At 40.6% G+C, this 15,290-nt stretch overlaps 1 protein-coding gene across 10 annotated transcripts in view; it reads left to right on the top strand.

Moving 5' to 3' along the window:
- The first annotated feature begins 9,129 nt into the window (after window positions 1–9,129).
- The window catches only part of fbxw4 (F-box and WD repeat domain containing 4), a 56,570-nt gene continuing 50,409 nt past the window's right edge, over window positions 9,130–15,290 (top strand). For 5 of the 10 annotated variants that reach the window (XM_055018796.1, XM_055018795.1, XM_035950989.2 and 2 more), the window contains exons 1-4: window positions 9,131–9,455; window positions 11,621–11,716; window positions 13,376–13,561; window positions 15,086–15,218. In XM_055018796.1, the coding sequence (XP_054874771.1) occupies window positions 9,271–9,455; window positions 11,621–11,716; window positions 13,376–13,561; window positions 15,086–15,218 (600 nt within the window). In that variant the 5' untranslated portion in view covers window positions 9,131–9,270. Of the gene's footprint in view, window positions 9,456–11,620; window positions 11,717–13,375; window positions 13,562–15,085; window positions 15,219–15,290 lie in introns of all 10 variants that reach the window. The other 5 variants (XM_035951014.2, XM_035951013.2, XM_023276266.3 and 2 more) reach the window with 2 other exon arrangements.

Below are 15,290 nucleotides of genomic sequence, written 5' to 3'. Positions count from 1 at the left end.
TGAGTTAGAGGGAAAGAGAGAGGGAGAAAAGAGAGGGAGAGAAGGGCATAGAGAAAGGGGGAAGCCAAGCAGGGGCTGAGGTTGAGGCTGGAGAAGGGGTCCTGACAGTACCCCATACATATTGCATATTCCATGGACAGGCGGGCCGCTCCAGAGAATGACTGGAGGATGGTTGGACAGGTGGGGCTATACAGGACAACAACAAAGATGGAGTCCTTCAAAGTGTCAGGTAGGAGGCAGATGGCAGCAGAGAACAAATCCCTTCGGAGTCAGGACTGGAGGCTGGCGATGGAGGGGGTGGAACCCCTCAGATGGCTGGGCTGGAGACCGGGCTGGCGGTCAGGCACACAGAATGCGGAACTTCTTGGGAGGCCAGTGACAGAGGAGGCTGAGCCCCTCTGGAGGCCAGGCTGTGAGCCAGTGAAAGCAAAACCTCTGTGAAGCAATGGAGGCCATTGCAGGTAGAGACTCAGGAGCAGTCTTTTTGCCAGTCAAATCATCAGCTGACTCTGTAGGGTCCTCAGACTGGTGGGGACAGGAAGTGGAGATGTCAACTCTCTTGGGAACAGGTGAGGCAGTGTTAACCCCCTTGGAGATGGCCAGGATGCAGGACTTCGGCGAAGGGACCTGCAAGGCGCGGTGAGGTCTGGGCACTGGGGAGTGGTGAGGTCTGGCATCGTCGGTAGCCATGTCTCCTTCTGAATAGGCATCCAGAAGGGGGCTTCTCTGACTCTTGGAGAGCAGATTCAGGCAGGAAACTGGTCAGATTACTGTGGGGATCGTGTAGTCCAAGGGCTCTATCCAGCAGAAACAATGACAGAGTGCTAGAGGATATGGAGATGAGAGGTGACTGTGAGCCTCCTCTAAGTCTGGGAGCCTCCTTTATGTCTGGAAACCTCCTCTATGTCGAAGACCTCACTGTCCACCAGAGGTTGACTTGATGGCTAGGTACAACCCCCAGAAAGGAGACTCCCAGCATCAGCAATGGTATCTGGGAGAGGCAGGATCTGAGGAGTTATTGGGTGGTGGCGGATGCTAAGGTGGAGGTTAACAAACACAGAGGATGAAAGTCCTTGATGGCTAACCAGCTGGACAGCTTCACTGCATGCCACAGACAGATATGACTCCCTAAATGTAGAGTGTTTGGCCCCTTTCCACAGTCCATAGAATTTAATGAGGAAATACAAATACTTATAAGAATTACTGTCCTCAAAAAGGTCTATAAGGGAAACAACATGACCTGGGTCTGGCCCTAGGGGAGGTTGTTAGGAATGTCTTGGAGGTAAAAAGAGTGTCAGATAGAGTAATGAGTCTGAGGCCAGAAATTCAATGAGTGATGTTCAGTGTTGTTAGTTGTTATGCCAGGTAGGATGTGAGCTAGAAGAGAAGGAGAAATTCTGGAGGGAGTTTGGTGAAGTGATGCAGAGTATCCCCACAAGTGAGAGAGTCATGATTGGTGCAGACTTCAGTGGACATGTTGGTACAGGCAACAGAGCTGATGAGGAAGTGATGGGCAGGTCTGGTATCCAGGATAGGAATGCAGAAGGACAGCTGGTGGTAGACTTTGCAATAAGGATGGAGATGGCTGTAGTGAATAGGTTCCTCCAGAAGAGGCAGAAACATAAGGTGACTAATAAGAGCGGAGGTAGGAGCACACAGGTAGACTACATCTTGTATAGATGATGTAATCTGAAGGAGATTAGTATATGAAAAGTAATGGTAGGTGAAAGTGGAGCTAGACAGCATAGGATGGTGGTGTGTAGAATGACTCTGGTGGTGAGGAAGATGAAAAGAACAAATGCAGAGCAGTGGACGAAATGGTGGAAGCTGGAAAAGGAAGAGTGTTGCGTTGTTTTCAGGGAAGAGTTGAGACAGTTCTTGGTGATCAGGAGGTGCTTCCAGATGACTGGTCAACTACAGCTAATGTGATCATGGAGACAAGTAGGAGAGTACTTGGTCTGTCATCTGGAAGGAAAATAGATAAGGAGACTTGGTGGTGGAATGCGAAAGTGCAGGCATGTATATACAGAGAAAGAGGTTAGCTAAGAAAAGTGGGACACTGAGAGGACTGAAATGAGTAGACAGGAGTACAAGGAAACACAGCATAAGGTGAAAGTGGAGGTGGTAAATTTAAAAAAATGACTTGTATGCTAGGTTGGACAGTAAGGATGGAGAGACTGATTTATACAGGTTGTCCCCTCTGATGCAAATCCAATGATTGCTGTATCATCTGAGAACTTCTGGAGGGGACAGTTCACACTGTGTGTGAAGTCTGATGTGTACAGGGTGAAGAAAAAGGGAGTGAGTACTGTCCACTGTGGAGCCCCTGTGCTGCAGACCACTTCAGCAGACACACAGCTGTGGGGCCTCACATACCACTGGTCTGTTGGTGAGGTAGCCAATGGTCCACACAGCCAGGTGGCAGTCCATGACTGCTCCCTCCAGCTTCCCCCTGAGCAGTGATGGTTGAATTGTGTTAAATGCACTGGCAAAGTCAAAAAACATGATCCTCACAGTGCTCTCTCTGCTCTCCCAGTGTGAGAAAGATCTACCCCAGTACCAGGCATATCCCAATTAAAGTGGGTCAGAGGTGGTTCAGTATAATCCTCTTCAAGGTCTTCATGAGGTGTGAAGTCAAGGCGATAGGTCTGAAGTGGTTGGGCTTCCTGAAATGTGCAGTGTTTGGAACTGAAACCACAAGGAAAGTTCTCCACAGGACCGGGACTCTCTGAAGGCTGAGTTTGAAGATGTGTAGAAACACCTCAGAGAGTTGATCTGCAAAGTGCTTCAACAGTCTGGAGCTGATACCATCGGGTCTGGTGGCTTTCCTGACCTTGATCTTTCTTAACTCCCTCCTTACCTAGTTGGCTGTTATTGAGAGACTGAGGGGAAAGGTAGGTGGCATCTGAAAGGGAGAGGCAGAGGGAGAAGAATACTGAGATCAGTGGGGGGTGAGATGTAGTGATGTTGGAAGGGTGCGGCGTTGATAGGGGAGGGAGTGAAGCCTGATTCTGTTGAAAAACAGATTCAGGTCGTTTACCCATTGCTGGTCTCCAGATTCAGGCCTCCTCCCCCCACTGTTGGTGTGGTCCGACATCGTTTTGGGTTAGGTGATGTTCCAGTTTCCTCTTGTAGCTGTCTCTCTTCTTGAGCTTCCTCTGGATCCTCCTTATCTCCTCTCTGTCTCCAGATCCAAAGGCACTCTTCTTCTTATGAGTAGATCCATCAGCTCAGAGGTCGCCCATGGTTGGTCACTGGAAAAACACTGTACCTTCTTGGTAGGCACAGTGTTCTCCATATAGAAGTTAATATAGTCCTTTATACAGTGGGTCAGGCCATCGATGTCCTCCCCATGAGGTCTACACAATGTTTCCCAGCCTGTTAATTCAAAACAGTCCCTCAGTCTCTTACTGGTCTCCTCATACCATTTCCACATACTCTGAATGGTAGGGGGCTGTTTATTCACCATAAGTGTGGTCTGAGCGACCAAGCAGAGGGAGGGGTGAAGAGATGTACGCATCCTGAGAATTTGCATACATCAGAGCCAGCGTTTTATTGTCCTTCGATTCTAAATTATCCTTTAGTGAGCATGGAGGGCGGACCAGGACTGGACAGCAGATCACTGTGTAGGTCTACATGTCTTCACATCAGACAGGTGAGCCGTCACAGACCGAATGACAGTTTGACTATTTCTTCATAGTGTATTACAAACTTGCAGCCTCAGACAGGAGTAGGATCAACAACTGTCTCAAAAGAGAGAGAGCTGTGCACATTTACACACAGAGCAATGGTACTAACATTATTATTTGGGTTTCACTGTAAAGTGTCCAGACATAAAGAAAGGGCCGATCAGGATCTACAAGCAAGTCACACTGTGAACTTACTCAGACAGGTGAGCTGTCACACAGAGTCCCAGTTTATCAGCTGAACTCCTGAACCTTATTATTATTATTATTATTATTATTATTATTATTATTATTATTATTATTATTATTATTATTATTATTATTTATTTGCTTTATTTTGCATCATACATCACTTGGTGTATTGGCTAGTCTTGAATGAATGACAAATATTGGATGCGTACCAAAGTGCTCTATGGAACTGTGTGTGCTAGGTGTGAATGCAGCTGTGAGGAAAATTAACAGAAGAGTGACCTCTGCTTGAAAAGTATTGAATGATGGAACATTATCATTTTATAATAGATTGATAAACTCAAAAATGTTCCATGTCTGAAAGGGCTTAAGTCAGCATCGCTCCTCCGGTTCATCCCAAAATGATGCTGCCAAACTTGTAAAGGAACTGAATGAAAACTCTTTGTACATCTAGTTTTATTGCAAGTCAATTTTTAACTTTGGTCAGAAAAGTTCTATAGAAATTGTTTTTATTAGGATTATTAGATAGGCTAAATTCACATGCACATGTGAAAGCTAATAAAATGGTCCATGTATTTATCTGGCAATTGGATTTTCCGTTCTCAAACTGGTATTGAAAAACAAAAAACGAGTGGTTATTTGATTTCCATTTTAAAATACAAAAATTTTAATTAAAATACAAGGCATTTTTCCTTTTCAAAAAGGATATATGGAATTTTAAAAATGCTTTGATTTTCATTTTATATTTAGAATAACAAGAAAATAAAATCAGTAAGAGACAGAAATGAAAAAAGGTCTGTTTTTTCATTTTCCTAGCCCAGATGTGGTCATCAGCAAGTGTGGAGCCAAACAGAGTACACTGCATAGACTGTAAATAAATTTTTTTTCATTAATTTTCATGGTCAAAATGAGAGATCAGGAGGCCAATCAATATTGACTTTTTTTTTAATAGAGTGTTAAAGTTTTGCAAAGCCAGGGGGCGTGGTTACTTGATTGACAGTCTGGTCTGGAATGATTGACAGGTCCTATGGCGGAGGCAACCCAGACTCTGCTCTCCTCCTTTGGATTAACTCTGATATAATAACTGTTGGTTTATTTATCGGTGGAGCAGCAGAACATTTTCCACAGACAGTTTTTCTGCCTGTTGGCTTGTTTTGACCAGTTTTCTACTTTCAGCTGATCCTACTAGCAGACACTGAAAGGACTGATAGTTAGGTAAGGTAATGTGGTACATTTAGTTTACAAAACTGTCAGTGGAGATGCTGGTTCACATTAATGGAACGTTTAGAAAACCTAAATGTGATTAAAACACTAAGGTTAAGGTTTTGTGTTGTCAGTAGGACTACTGTCTGCTGAGTCTCTGAAGTTAAACTGGAGAAATCAGTAAATCTACTCTCTAGTCGTTAACATTGTTTAATGACTGATTCACATTTTGTAGTACACATTCCTGCGGTGTAGATTGGAAAAATAAACTCCTAGAATATGACCAAAGTAATGATGAACACTACAGTTATTACATTTAAATTACAGCACAGATAAGCTGAAGAATAAAATCCTCTCCCCTAAAGCTAAAGTGACTACAGGCATTTCTGTCTTTTAGTGCTTGGAAAACTATATATGACAGGGGAAATCTATCCAGGGATGCTTTAAAATGAACCTCTGCTGTTGATGCTGATACTGTGACGTCTGTCTTCATCTCAGGTGTCTCGTGTTCCCTGTGAGGATATTCTGAATGAAGGCAACAGAAGGAAAACCTCATTTGGTTGTGAAGAAGGAGACCGAATGGACGACATCCTCAGTGAACCACTTCCTGTTTAGCTTTCACTTACAGAAGGACAGATCAACTGTTTCAGCAGTTTATTATTCTCTGTTCTTAGTATTCACAGGTTCCATTTATCACCTTTAACTTCATCTCTGCTGTTGTAGCACAATGATAATACAGAGTACATGTTGCCATTATTTAGAGCAGATATGTTGTATTAAAACATCAACACATTCAGAGCAGAAGCTTCAGTATTTCCTTTATTGCACATTTAAAAACTACATTGTTTAACTATTGTGAACTGTAAAGATGTGCAAATACACGAAATAAATGGATGAAATAAACAATGTGTTGCTAACAGTGAAGTATAAAAACTGAACAGTCTCAAGACAAGTTGTATTCTGAAGAGAAGAGCTGAATCTGCAGCATTATTGTTATTACTGAAAGGATGAGGAGGACATCAGTGCTGCTCTTCCTCACAGTGATGAAGGAGAGAAGACTCTTCAGACAACCACAGCTGGATGTTCATGTTCTCTGGAGCTCTCGGTCCATCAGACCAGATGTTCCCAATGATCCAGACCAAGGCTGGAAGGAAAAGACACTAACAGTGAGGAAAAGATCTCCAAGGTTCTTTCATTCCAACTGCTGGGACATTAAATATCAGAGTGAACACATGAGGATATGAATGGAACACAATAGAGTGCTCTGTTTTTGTTCTATTTTTTAATCATATGGAAATGTTTCTTTTCCTGGTTGAGGATAAAGACCATTTTACTGCCTTAGATGGACAATAAAGTTTATTCTAATGTATCATTAGCATTAACATGAGCTCCACATTTATCTGACCGTACACTGTTGTAGAGAAAAAAAACTGAAGCAAAGAACAGAGATATTAACTCAGAACTGTACTGAGAGATTAACATTCATCAGTAACAGTTCTGTGGAGGAGCATAAACGTAGATTTATTTATATCTGCTGATCATTAAAACAGCAGTTATCGATCCATTATGATTGATCAGCTGTGACCTGCAGGACACTTAGCTACAGCTTACAGTTAACTAGTTTATGACACTGACCTGATTTAGCATCAGCGTTAACACTAAATCAGGAAACGTAACCTCAGATTTACAGAACAACTTTAAAACACAATGTTAGAACATGTTTATATCAGAGGTTACAGTCTGATGTTAACTTACAGTAACTTCACTGCTTTATATGTGATGTTGTCCTGATGTAGAGAAGAGTACATCTAGTTACAAAAATGACTTACCTGTAGAGTTTAGCTTCACTTTTGGACGCTAACGTTGTTAGCAGCAGCATCGGTGAACAGCAGAAGCCGGTAAATGAGGGCGGGACAGAGGCCATTTCTCAATTCTAAGTACGCAAGTCCGTACTCGCATACTTGGCAAGAATGGACTTGCGAGTCGTTCTCGCCAAGTACAGACTTGCAAGAATGCGAGGACGCATCGAGGCTAAAGTGCATTTGGAATACCAGCGTACTTGATGACATCACCGCCTCGGTTCATCTGCTCCGGTTATTTTTACTGTGAAAAACAACGAAATGGAACAGATATAATAACACAGCCTTGCATGTTCATGTTTTAATATTAAAACAGTTACTGTGTAGATATATTCAGGTTTGTGAGATTGTTACAAATCTTTTCTTTAAATTTTTTAGAGCCGCTGATTTATTGACAGCTGTAGTTTGTGATGAACTGAACCGTCTCAATCTCAGTTCTATCAGTGGATCCACAAAAACTTTTCAGAAACTGATTGCTGAAAAAATATTAAACCTTCACGAGGACACCTCATAAACAGGGTTGGATGGTTAACAATTTTATTATTAACAGTACTAAAATACATGAGTCTACATTCTACATCCAGAGCTGCTGTTTGTCCTCCAACATCCAGAGGTTTATAGTCTGACAGATACACAAACATCACTACACTTTAATGTGATCACCAGGACTTCTGTATGCTGAACATCATCACTGATTAATGAGAGAATATTTCATGTCAACTACTTTACTCAGAACCTGAATACTAGGTGTGCTCCTACAGGTGAGCTCTTCTTCTGCCTGTCAGTTAATAAAACAGAAACATTTTCAAACATCAGCAGCATCTGATCAAACAGTTCTGATGTTAGAGCAACATTTACTTCTGGCTTCAACAATTCAATTCATTTTTGAACACAATTGAAAATATTTGATGCAAAATGCTTAAATACATTCAAGCATTTTCTATCCTTCAGTTTCCACGAACAGCATCATGCTGATTCAGATGCTGAGAGTCCTCGACTCAGTCAGTCTGACCAATCACTGCTCTCTGGCTCCGCCCTCTGAGAATCTTGTTGTGGTCATCGGCACAGCCGCAGTACTCTGTTTTGGCTCCACATTTGCTGATGACCACATCCGGTCTTAGAAAATGAAAAAATGGACCTTTTTTCATTTCTGTCTCTTACTGATTTTATTTTTTGTTATTCTAAATATAAAATGAAAATCAAAGCATTTTAAAAATTTCGTATATCCCTTTTTGATCATGAAAAGGAAAAACGTCTTGTATTTCAATTCAAATTTTTGTATTTTAAAATGAAAATCAAATAACCACTCGTTTGTTGTTTTTCAATACCCGTTTGAGAACGGAAAATCCAATTGCCAGATAAATACACAGACCTAAAATGCAACACAACAGTTCTTCCATGAATTCTTCATTCATGAAGCTTCAACATTTTTAGCTCTTATTGTTGTTGTTCAAAAAGATCATAAGTCTACGTTATTTTCATTATCAAGGGGGGACACTGAACTGCACTGGATGGACACACTATCAGGAATGTTGCAATGTGTTGGTTATAATATTTAACCTCCTAGGACCTGGCGTCCACATATGTGGACATCTTTTTTTTCAGAAAGAGCATATTGTTAATATTACTACTACTACTACTACTACTACTACTACTAATAATAATAATAATAAGAAGAAGAAGAAGAAGATATCAATAATAATTATAAGAATAAAAATGTTATATTTATTGGTTACCCCTCATCCAAAATAACTAGAAGTAATCTAAAATGCAAACCCAATCAAAGCTCGGGTCTTAAGATGTTAAGAAGGAATTAGACACATTTCCAACTTCTCAGCAGTTATTTTGGAATTACTATTTCAAAGCTAGCTGCATGTATTAATGTCTTCCTAATAGGAACATATTAGGATTGTTGCAATTTGTTGGTTATCATACGATCTCTAAGAATGAGTTTGATATTACAATTGCTATGTGATTTTATTAAAGATAGCTTTGCGGCACTAACCCCAGTTAACTGTGGGTTGATAATAGGAAACCAAGTCATCAAGGCAAAATGTCAACGTCATAAAAATGAGATTTATACTCCTCTTTTCCGCGCATGTTCAAACAGGAAACCACACGCAGCAAAAACGCAACATCCGTACGTCATGACGTCCAGAACGTGCCCTAGTCGTCATCAGCCGTCAGACCATTGCTTGAATGACTTCCTGTTTACTTTGTGCCGCTGCTCTGAAAGATGGAGTACTGTTCACTCTGTTTCACATTCGCTTCTACAAACTGCCGCCGTGTGTAGACCAACACACCGTCGACAGCCGAACTCAGAAGAGCTCACGATGCTGTTTTCCCAGCTGCCAGAGGACGTCCTCTATCATGTCGTGTCTTTTTTGGACCACAGATCTCTCTGTCGGCTTTCTCAAGTTTGTAAAAGCATGCACCGCTTTGTAAACCGAGATGCGGTTTGGAGGAAGATTGCCAAAGAGTTTTTAAACACCGGAATTACTCGGGATGGGACAGACATGTAAGACAACAGTCGCTCGCCGATGCTTCAGCGTGTTTTAAGCTTTGCACTAGATTGAGCTGTGGACTGTGCTTGACAGTCATTCATGAACACTGCTGACACGTTGTGTCATCAGCAGTTCATGGGCTAGTGGGCTGGCACTCATATGAAAATCCTCAGCTTATTGGAAGAGTCTCTAGCTACGTTTTTACTTTAACTCTCATAGATTGTTCTACGTTTATTGAACACTGCTGCACATTAGGGCTGTGGAACATCAAACTAAATACATTTAAACATGTTACTGAAGAAGTGCATTTAAATCTAACACTGTCCCATTATGAAGTTTACACCGATCAGCTACAAAATTTTGACCACTGACAGGTGAAGTGAATAACATTGATCATCTTGTTATAATGCAACGTTCTGCTGGGAAACCTTGAGTCCTGATATTCATGTGGATGTTTGACATGTATCACCCACCTAAACATTGCTGGTTAAGCAACCCTCCATCCCCATAGCGACAGCAGTCCTTGATGCCAGTTGCCACCCTCAACAGGAAAATGGACCCTGACACCCCGCAAAAACTGCTCTCCCAGGTTCCACACTTCCCAGATCCAAATCTTACTGAGCATCCATGGGATGTTCCAGAACAAGCCTGATCTAGGTAGGTCCCACCCTGCGACCCACAGGACCCACAGAGTTCACTGCCACCATCCTCACAGGTCTCGTGTCCATACCCCACTGGGTCAGAGGAGTTTTAGCAGCATAAAGGGGGAAAAACACAATATTAGGCAGGTGGTCATAATGTTATGCCTGATCGGTGTATGTGTGGTAATCACTCTAGTATTTGGCCAGTTCAAGGTGAAATAAAGTTAATGACTGAATATGGATAGCCGCTGACACCACATTTGTGCAATTTTTGGTATTGGATTCCTTTATAGTCCACTTGAAGGCCACTGGGAGGACTTTCCCTACATACACCGTACCTTCAGCATCTATTTTTTCTGGACATGAACCCTGAGCTGAGCATGAGCAGTCCTGCCTTTGTATAGGGGCAGCACACAGACATCAGCCAAGGGGTCCGCATGGCCTCTTCCAGACTTAGGCAGATGTTGAACTTTACATTACGTGGGTGCTGGCAGACATGTTCACAGACACGGAAAGTATAACAGTCTAGGGTCTGACAAGCCAGTCATCATCAATGTTAGAACATCCACATGAATTGTCCCTAGCTTCTGTCTCTCGTACAATACTTTTTCTACATTAGATAATTTGAATCTATAAGTACATTTCAGGCACAGAATATCATTTCCCCCCCAAAAATGAATAAGCTTTTGTAAATATATATGCTGTGTCCTTAAACAACCATGTGTTCTTCCAGTACAGCAGATTCTGTCAGATGCACTGAAATAATATTTTGACCTTGTTCACTGAAACAGTACCGGAAAATGACAGCTGCCATCTTTTAATTACCGTTGTTTGGCCAGAAAGTACAGAAAGGGGTGAAGAGTCATGCAGATAGATTGCAGTGAAGGTGAATCACGTTTTTTTGTGCGTACAGCAGTTAGAAGTTTTGTTTTTGTCTTTCTCTTATATATTTTTGTAACTCCTGATTGATAGTAAATGAAAATATGACCAGTGATGTTTTTTTGTTACCAACATATGATGAGGAATCAGAATTGCTCCAAAATTGGATGCAAGTAATTAGAATAGACATCAAACATTAAAGTGAGGTGTAAATAAAACATTATTTGCTGTGCCAGACATGCTTATTGTATATCACGTATTTGATGGAATAACAGGTTTCTAAACTTTTTGCTGTTTTATGGCCTTGAACCCAAAAAAGTAACATTAATGCAAAAAATCTGTGTGTGTTGATTTAGGAGACTACAAATCCAGGTGCACCACTGGAGAAATGTCACTACACTCACCAGATTTAAAACTCTGACATGCAAAATGCAAACAGATTTACCTGCATCTGATTATCTCAATTAGCATTGTGTGAACTTCTTTTACAAGGGCTTGAGTGTAATGGACATATGTAAAACTCCTGCACTCCAGCTGAATAGGGATGGTTTAAAAGAATCAAATAATTGTTTTCATCATAACAAGCAAATTAACATTCAGCCCTTCAAAATCTCCACTGGTCAAAGCGTGGTAGTAATAAACTATCACTGTCATTGCAGATATCCTCACATCCCACTGAAGGACAGAGTGAAGACAGCTCAAAACTGGTTCAATGGGGTCTGCAAAAGGGCGAGTCCTCTCAAATGGAAAACCAAGTTAGTGAGTCATTTGCCTATGCTCTGTTAAAAAAAAAGCTCTTATTTTGCTCCATATAACCTAAGCAATATGCCATCTAAGATGAGAAATGGAATTTATACAGTTGAAACCAGAAGTTTACATACACTGTATAAAAAGACACATAACCTTTTTTTCTCACTGTCTGACATTAAATCAATTCAATTCAAAGTTTATTTATAAAGTCCTTTACAACAGCCCAAAGGGTGACCAAAGTGCTTTACAGTATAAACTAGAAAAGCACTCAGAGAGCGCAGTACTCCGCCAAGGCTCCTCAGTCGTATCATTTCCAATGTCAGAAATCTTTTTTAAAAATCGTGGATCCATACTACAAGCAGCATCACTACCAAAATCTTATCACTTGATCCTTGTGTCATTTCTGACCTTCCCTGAAAATTTCATCCAAATCTGTTAGTCCGTTTTTGAGTAATGTTGCTAACAGACAGACAAACCAATGCCGATCATCACATAACTCTGCCGAGGTTCCGCCTCCTTGGCAGAGTAACAATAGAATATCTTTAAAACAATACAGTAACTTAGCTAGCTTAAATCAGACTAAATTTTTCCTGTTTTATGTCGGATAGGACTACCAAAATTATTTCTCTTTGCTAAATGCCAGAAAAATGAGAGAATTTTTTAGAGAATTTTTTATTACTTCCTTCAAATTCAGAAGTTTACATACACTAACATTACTATACTGTAGTCTTTCCCTGGTGTTAATTACATACTTGCAGCATTAGACGGCAGAGGGATCCATGTGAGCATCTCCTAAATAAGACAGTTATACACATTTACACAGCACTAATTGCTCATAATTATATGTTATTCCCAACACAGAGACAGGATTGATCAAGACCTAACAGGATGGCATACTGTTCTTTTTTCACCTTAGACAGGTGAGCTGTCACACATAGCAGGACAATTTTTAAGCTGCCGGTAAATAATTTGTCACTTAGCGACCTTTTTCAGGTTGAGTCCTGAGCTCTGCATCCTGTTAGCTCCATGAACGGCATCGGGATATTTTTCGTTTTACTGTTGGTAGAGTAGTACTTACATTATCTTCACACATTGACAGAATTTTTAGTGTTCATTAAATCGTAAATTAAGTGGGCTATCAGTAATTTGGACAGTTTGATAAGCATGCTATTAGTATAGATTTACTTCTGTATATTTGTGCCTTATTATGTGTCACACATCACTTGATGTACAGTATTTTCCAATCTTGTGTGAATGACAAATATGTGCACCGTAACTCTCTCCGTCACTGTGTTGGGAATTTGAAAAGCTGTGATCAACAATAACAGAAACGAAACCTATGTCCGAATGACAGAATATCATCATTAATCATGAAGCCAGTAATGTTACTTAGAGTTATCTGTAGTTTAACTTAGTACTCGCGAGTACCCGACACAGTGCAAGACTGCTGTGAAGGTGGAGACATGCGGCGGTGGTGTATTTGCGACGATTAAAATTTTTTTAAAAATTTAAAGGAGCAGCCTGCCGCTGCTGAATGAATGTAGAGGAAACCCTGTATTCTTCATTAAGCTGCATATGTTTGTGGAATTTGTGATGGTGACTTTATTTAACTCTACTGTATTCATTTTTAATCACTTACATGTCATCATGTATCTTTTTGTCAGACTCTTGCCATGGTTGCAGCTGGACGGGGATACACTGTTTCTGTCTCAGGCTGCTAATATTGGAGCATACCATCTGCATCAAGGCACCAGGAGGCTCCTGCGTAACCCATTTCAAATCTACTCTGGCCATCAGGGTGATGTCTGTCGCTTTGCTGTCACAGACTCTAACCTGATCAGTGGTGGAAGGTAGTTCACACACTGTTTGTACTCCTGGTGACTTCATTTGACATGCATTAATTATTATGTAATGGCCAGCAGTAATAACACAGTGATAATTATCTTAGCTTTAAGAACCGTTACGTGACTTTGTTAAAATTCTTATTGACCTATAGAGATTTTAAGATTTTTTTTTCACATTTTCTCTGTTTTAATTGCACCTCAAAGTTCCAAAAAACAAAAAATCGTGTGACCTATGTCAAATATTGTGCAGCAGCAAAAGCTCTGGATAATTAGTTTAAGCAGGACTATGCTTTGAACAAATGTTGGCAAACATGCTTATTGCTGTTCACAATAGCCCACTGAAAGGCATGGTTGACAACTGTCCAGTCATAAGAAGGGCAAAACATCTTTTCTTCTCTAAGCAGTTCATGATGTCCCCAGCTGTTGACATAGAAAGTGAAAAAAGTAGTTATGTTAGGAATCAGCAGAGAACATCCAACTATTTTACAGCTTCTCACAACTGGCCAGTTAAACAGTAGATTGACAAAGTGAACTTAACTCAAGGTCTGCTTAAGAAATTTCTGTGGTAGTTTGTTTCGACCTCATCAAACTGAGATCATTTGCACTGTAAATTGAGCTTCTTCACTTGTCAGAAAGTCCATTCACTTGTCATCTACAAAGTAGGGAACTTAAGTCATGTAACAACATTTACTTCATTATGAAATATCTTTAAAATATCTGGAGCAGGCTGGTATGTGGACCATGAATTGGATTATTTTAGCAAATTTTTAGAGAAGTGTACTGAATTAGTCTCAACCTTTGCCATGGTGGGTTCCAGCAAATAATAACTTCTTTTTATTATATACACCGATTAGCCTCAACATTTACAGCTGAAGTGAATAAAATTCATTAACTCATTACACTGGCAACTGCCAACAGGTGGGATGTATTAGGTAGCCGGTGACTAGTCAGTTCTTGACGATGATGTGTTGGAGGAAGGAAAATCTGGCTAGCGTAAAGATCAGATTGACTTTAACAAGGACCAGATTGTGATGGTTAGATAACTACATTTAGAGAATGCTTCCTTAGCAGGATATGCCCTGCCACATTGTAAAAATGTTCAGATTGACAAAAACTACAAGGTGTAGACTTGGCCTCCAAATTCCGCTGACCTCAATCCAATCAACATCTGTCGGATGTACTGGAATAACGAGTCCAATCCAATTTCAACAACTTAAAGAATCAGCTGTTAACATCAAGGTGCCTGATACCACAAGACACCTTCAAAGGTCTGTAGAGCACAGACCTCGACAGCTTAGAGCAGGTTTGGTGGCATGACAGGAATCTAAAGTTCATTCAGCAGGTGGTTTTATTGGATTTATAGGTGGTTGTAGATGGTCAGTGTAGTTCACTAAGCAAGACATTGATAATTGTGAATTACAAAATAAGTTGTACATATTTTTTTAATTGAAGGCTTATGTATTTCCAATATATTGGCCAGATATGATATCAGGCAAAAAAGTTTGATAATGAATTCCCTGTCTTTGCCAGCGATGGCAAGATCCTGGTCCACAACAGAAGAAACCATGTGTCCCTGGAGTTATCAGGTCATAACCAGGAGGTCAACTGCATAGACTCTAAAGATGGACTCATTATCAGTGGATCCAGAGACCGAACAGTTCGGGTCAGAACATTTCTGATTTATTATTGTTATGCTTACAGTCTATGTTTGTTTCACAAATAATAAGATTGAACC

Source organism: Amphiprion ocellaris, chromosome 16, assembly GCF_022539595.1.
Source record: "Amphiprion ocellaris isolate individual 3 ecotype Okinawa chromosome 16, ASM2253959v1, whole genome shotgun sequence".
NCBI lineage: Eukaryota > Metazoa > Chordata > Actinopteri > Pomacentridae > Amphiprion > Amphiprion ocellaris.
This window is presented reverse-complemented; position numbering and strand designations above follow the sequence as displayed.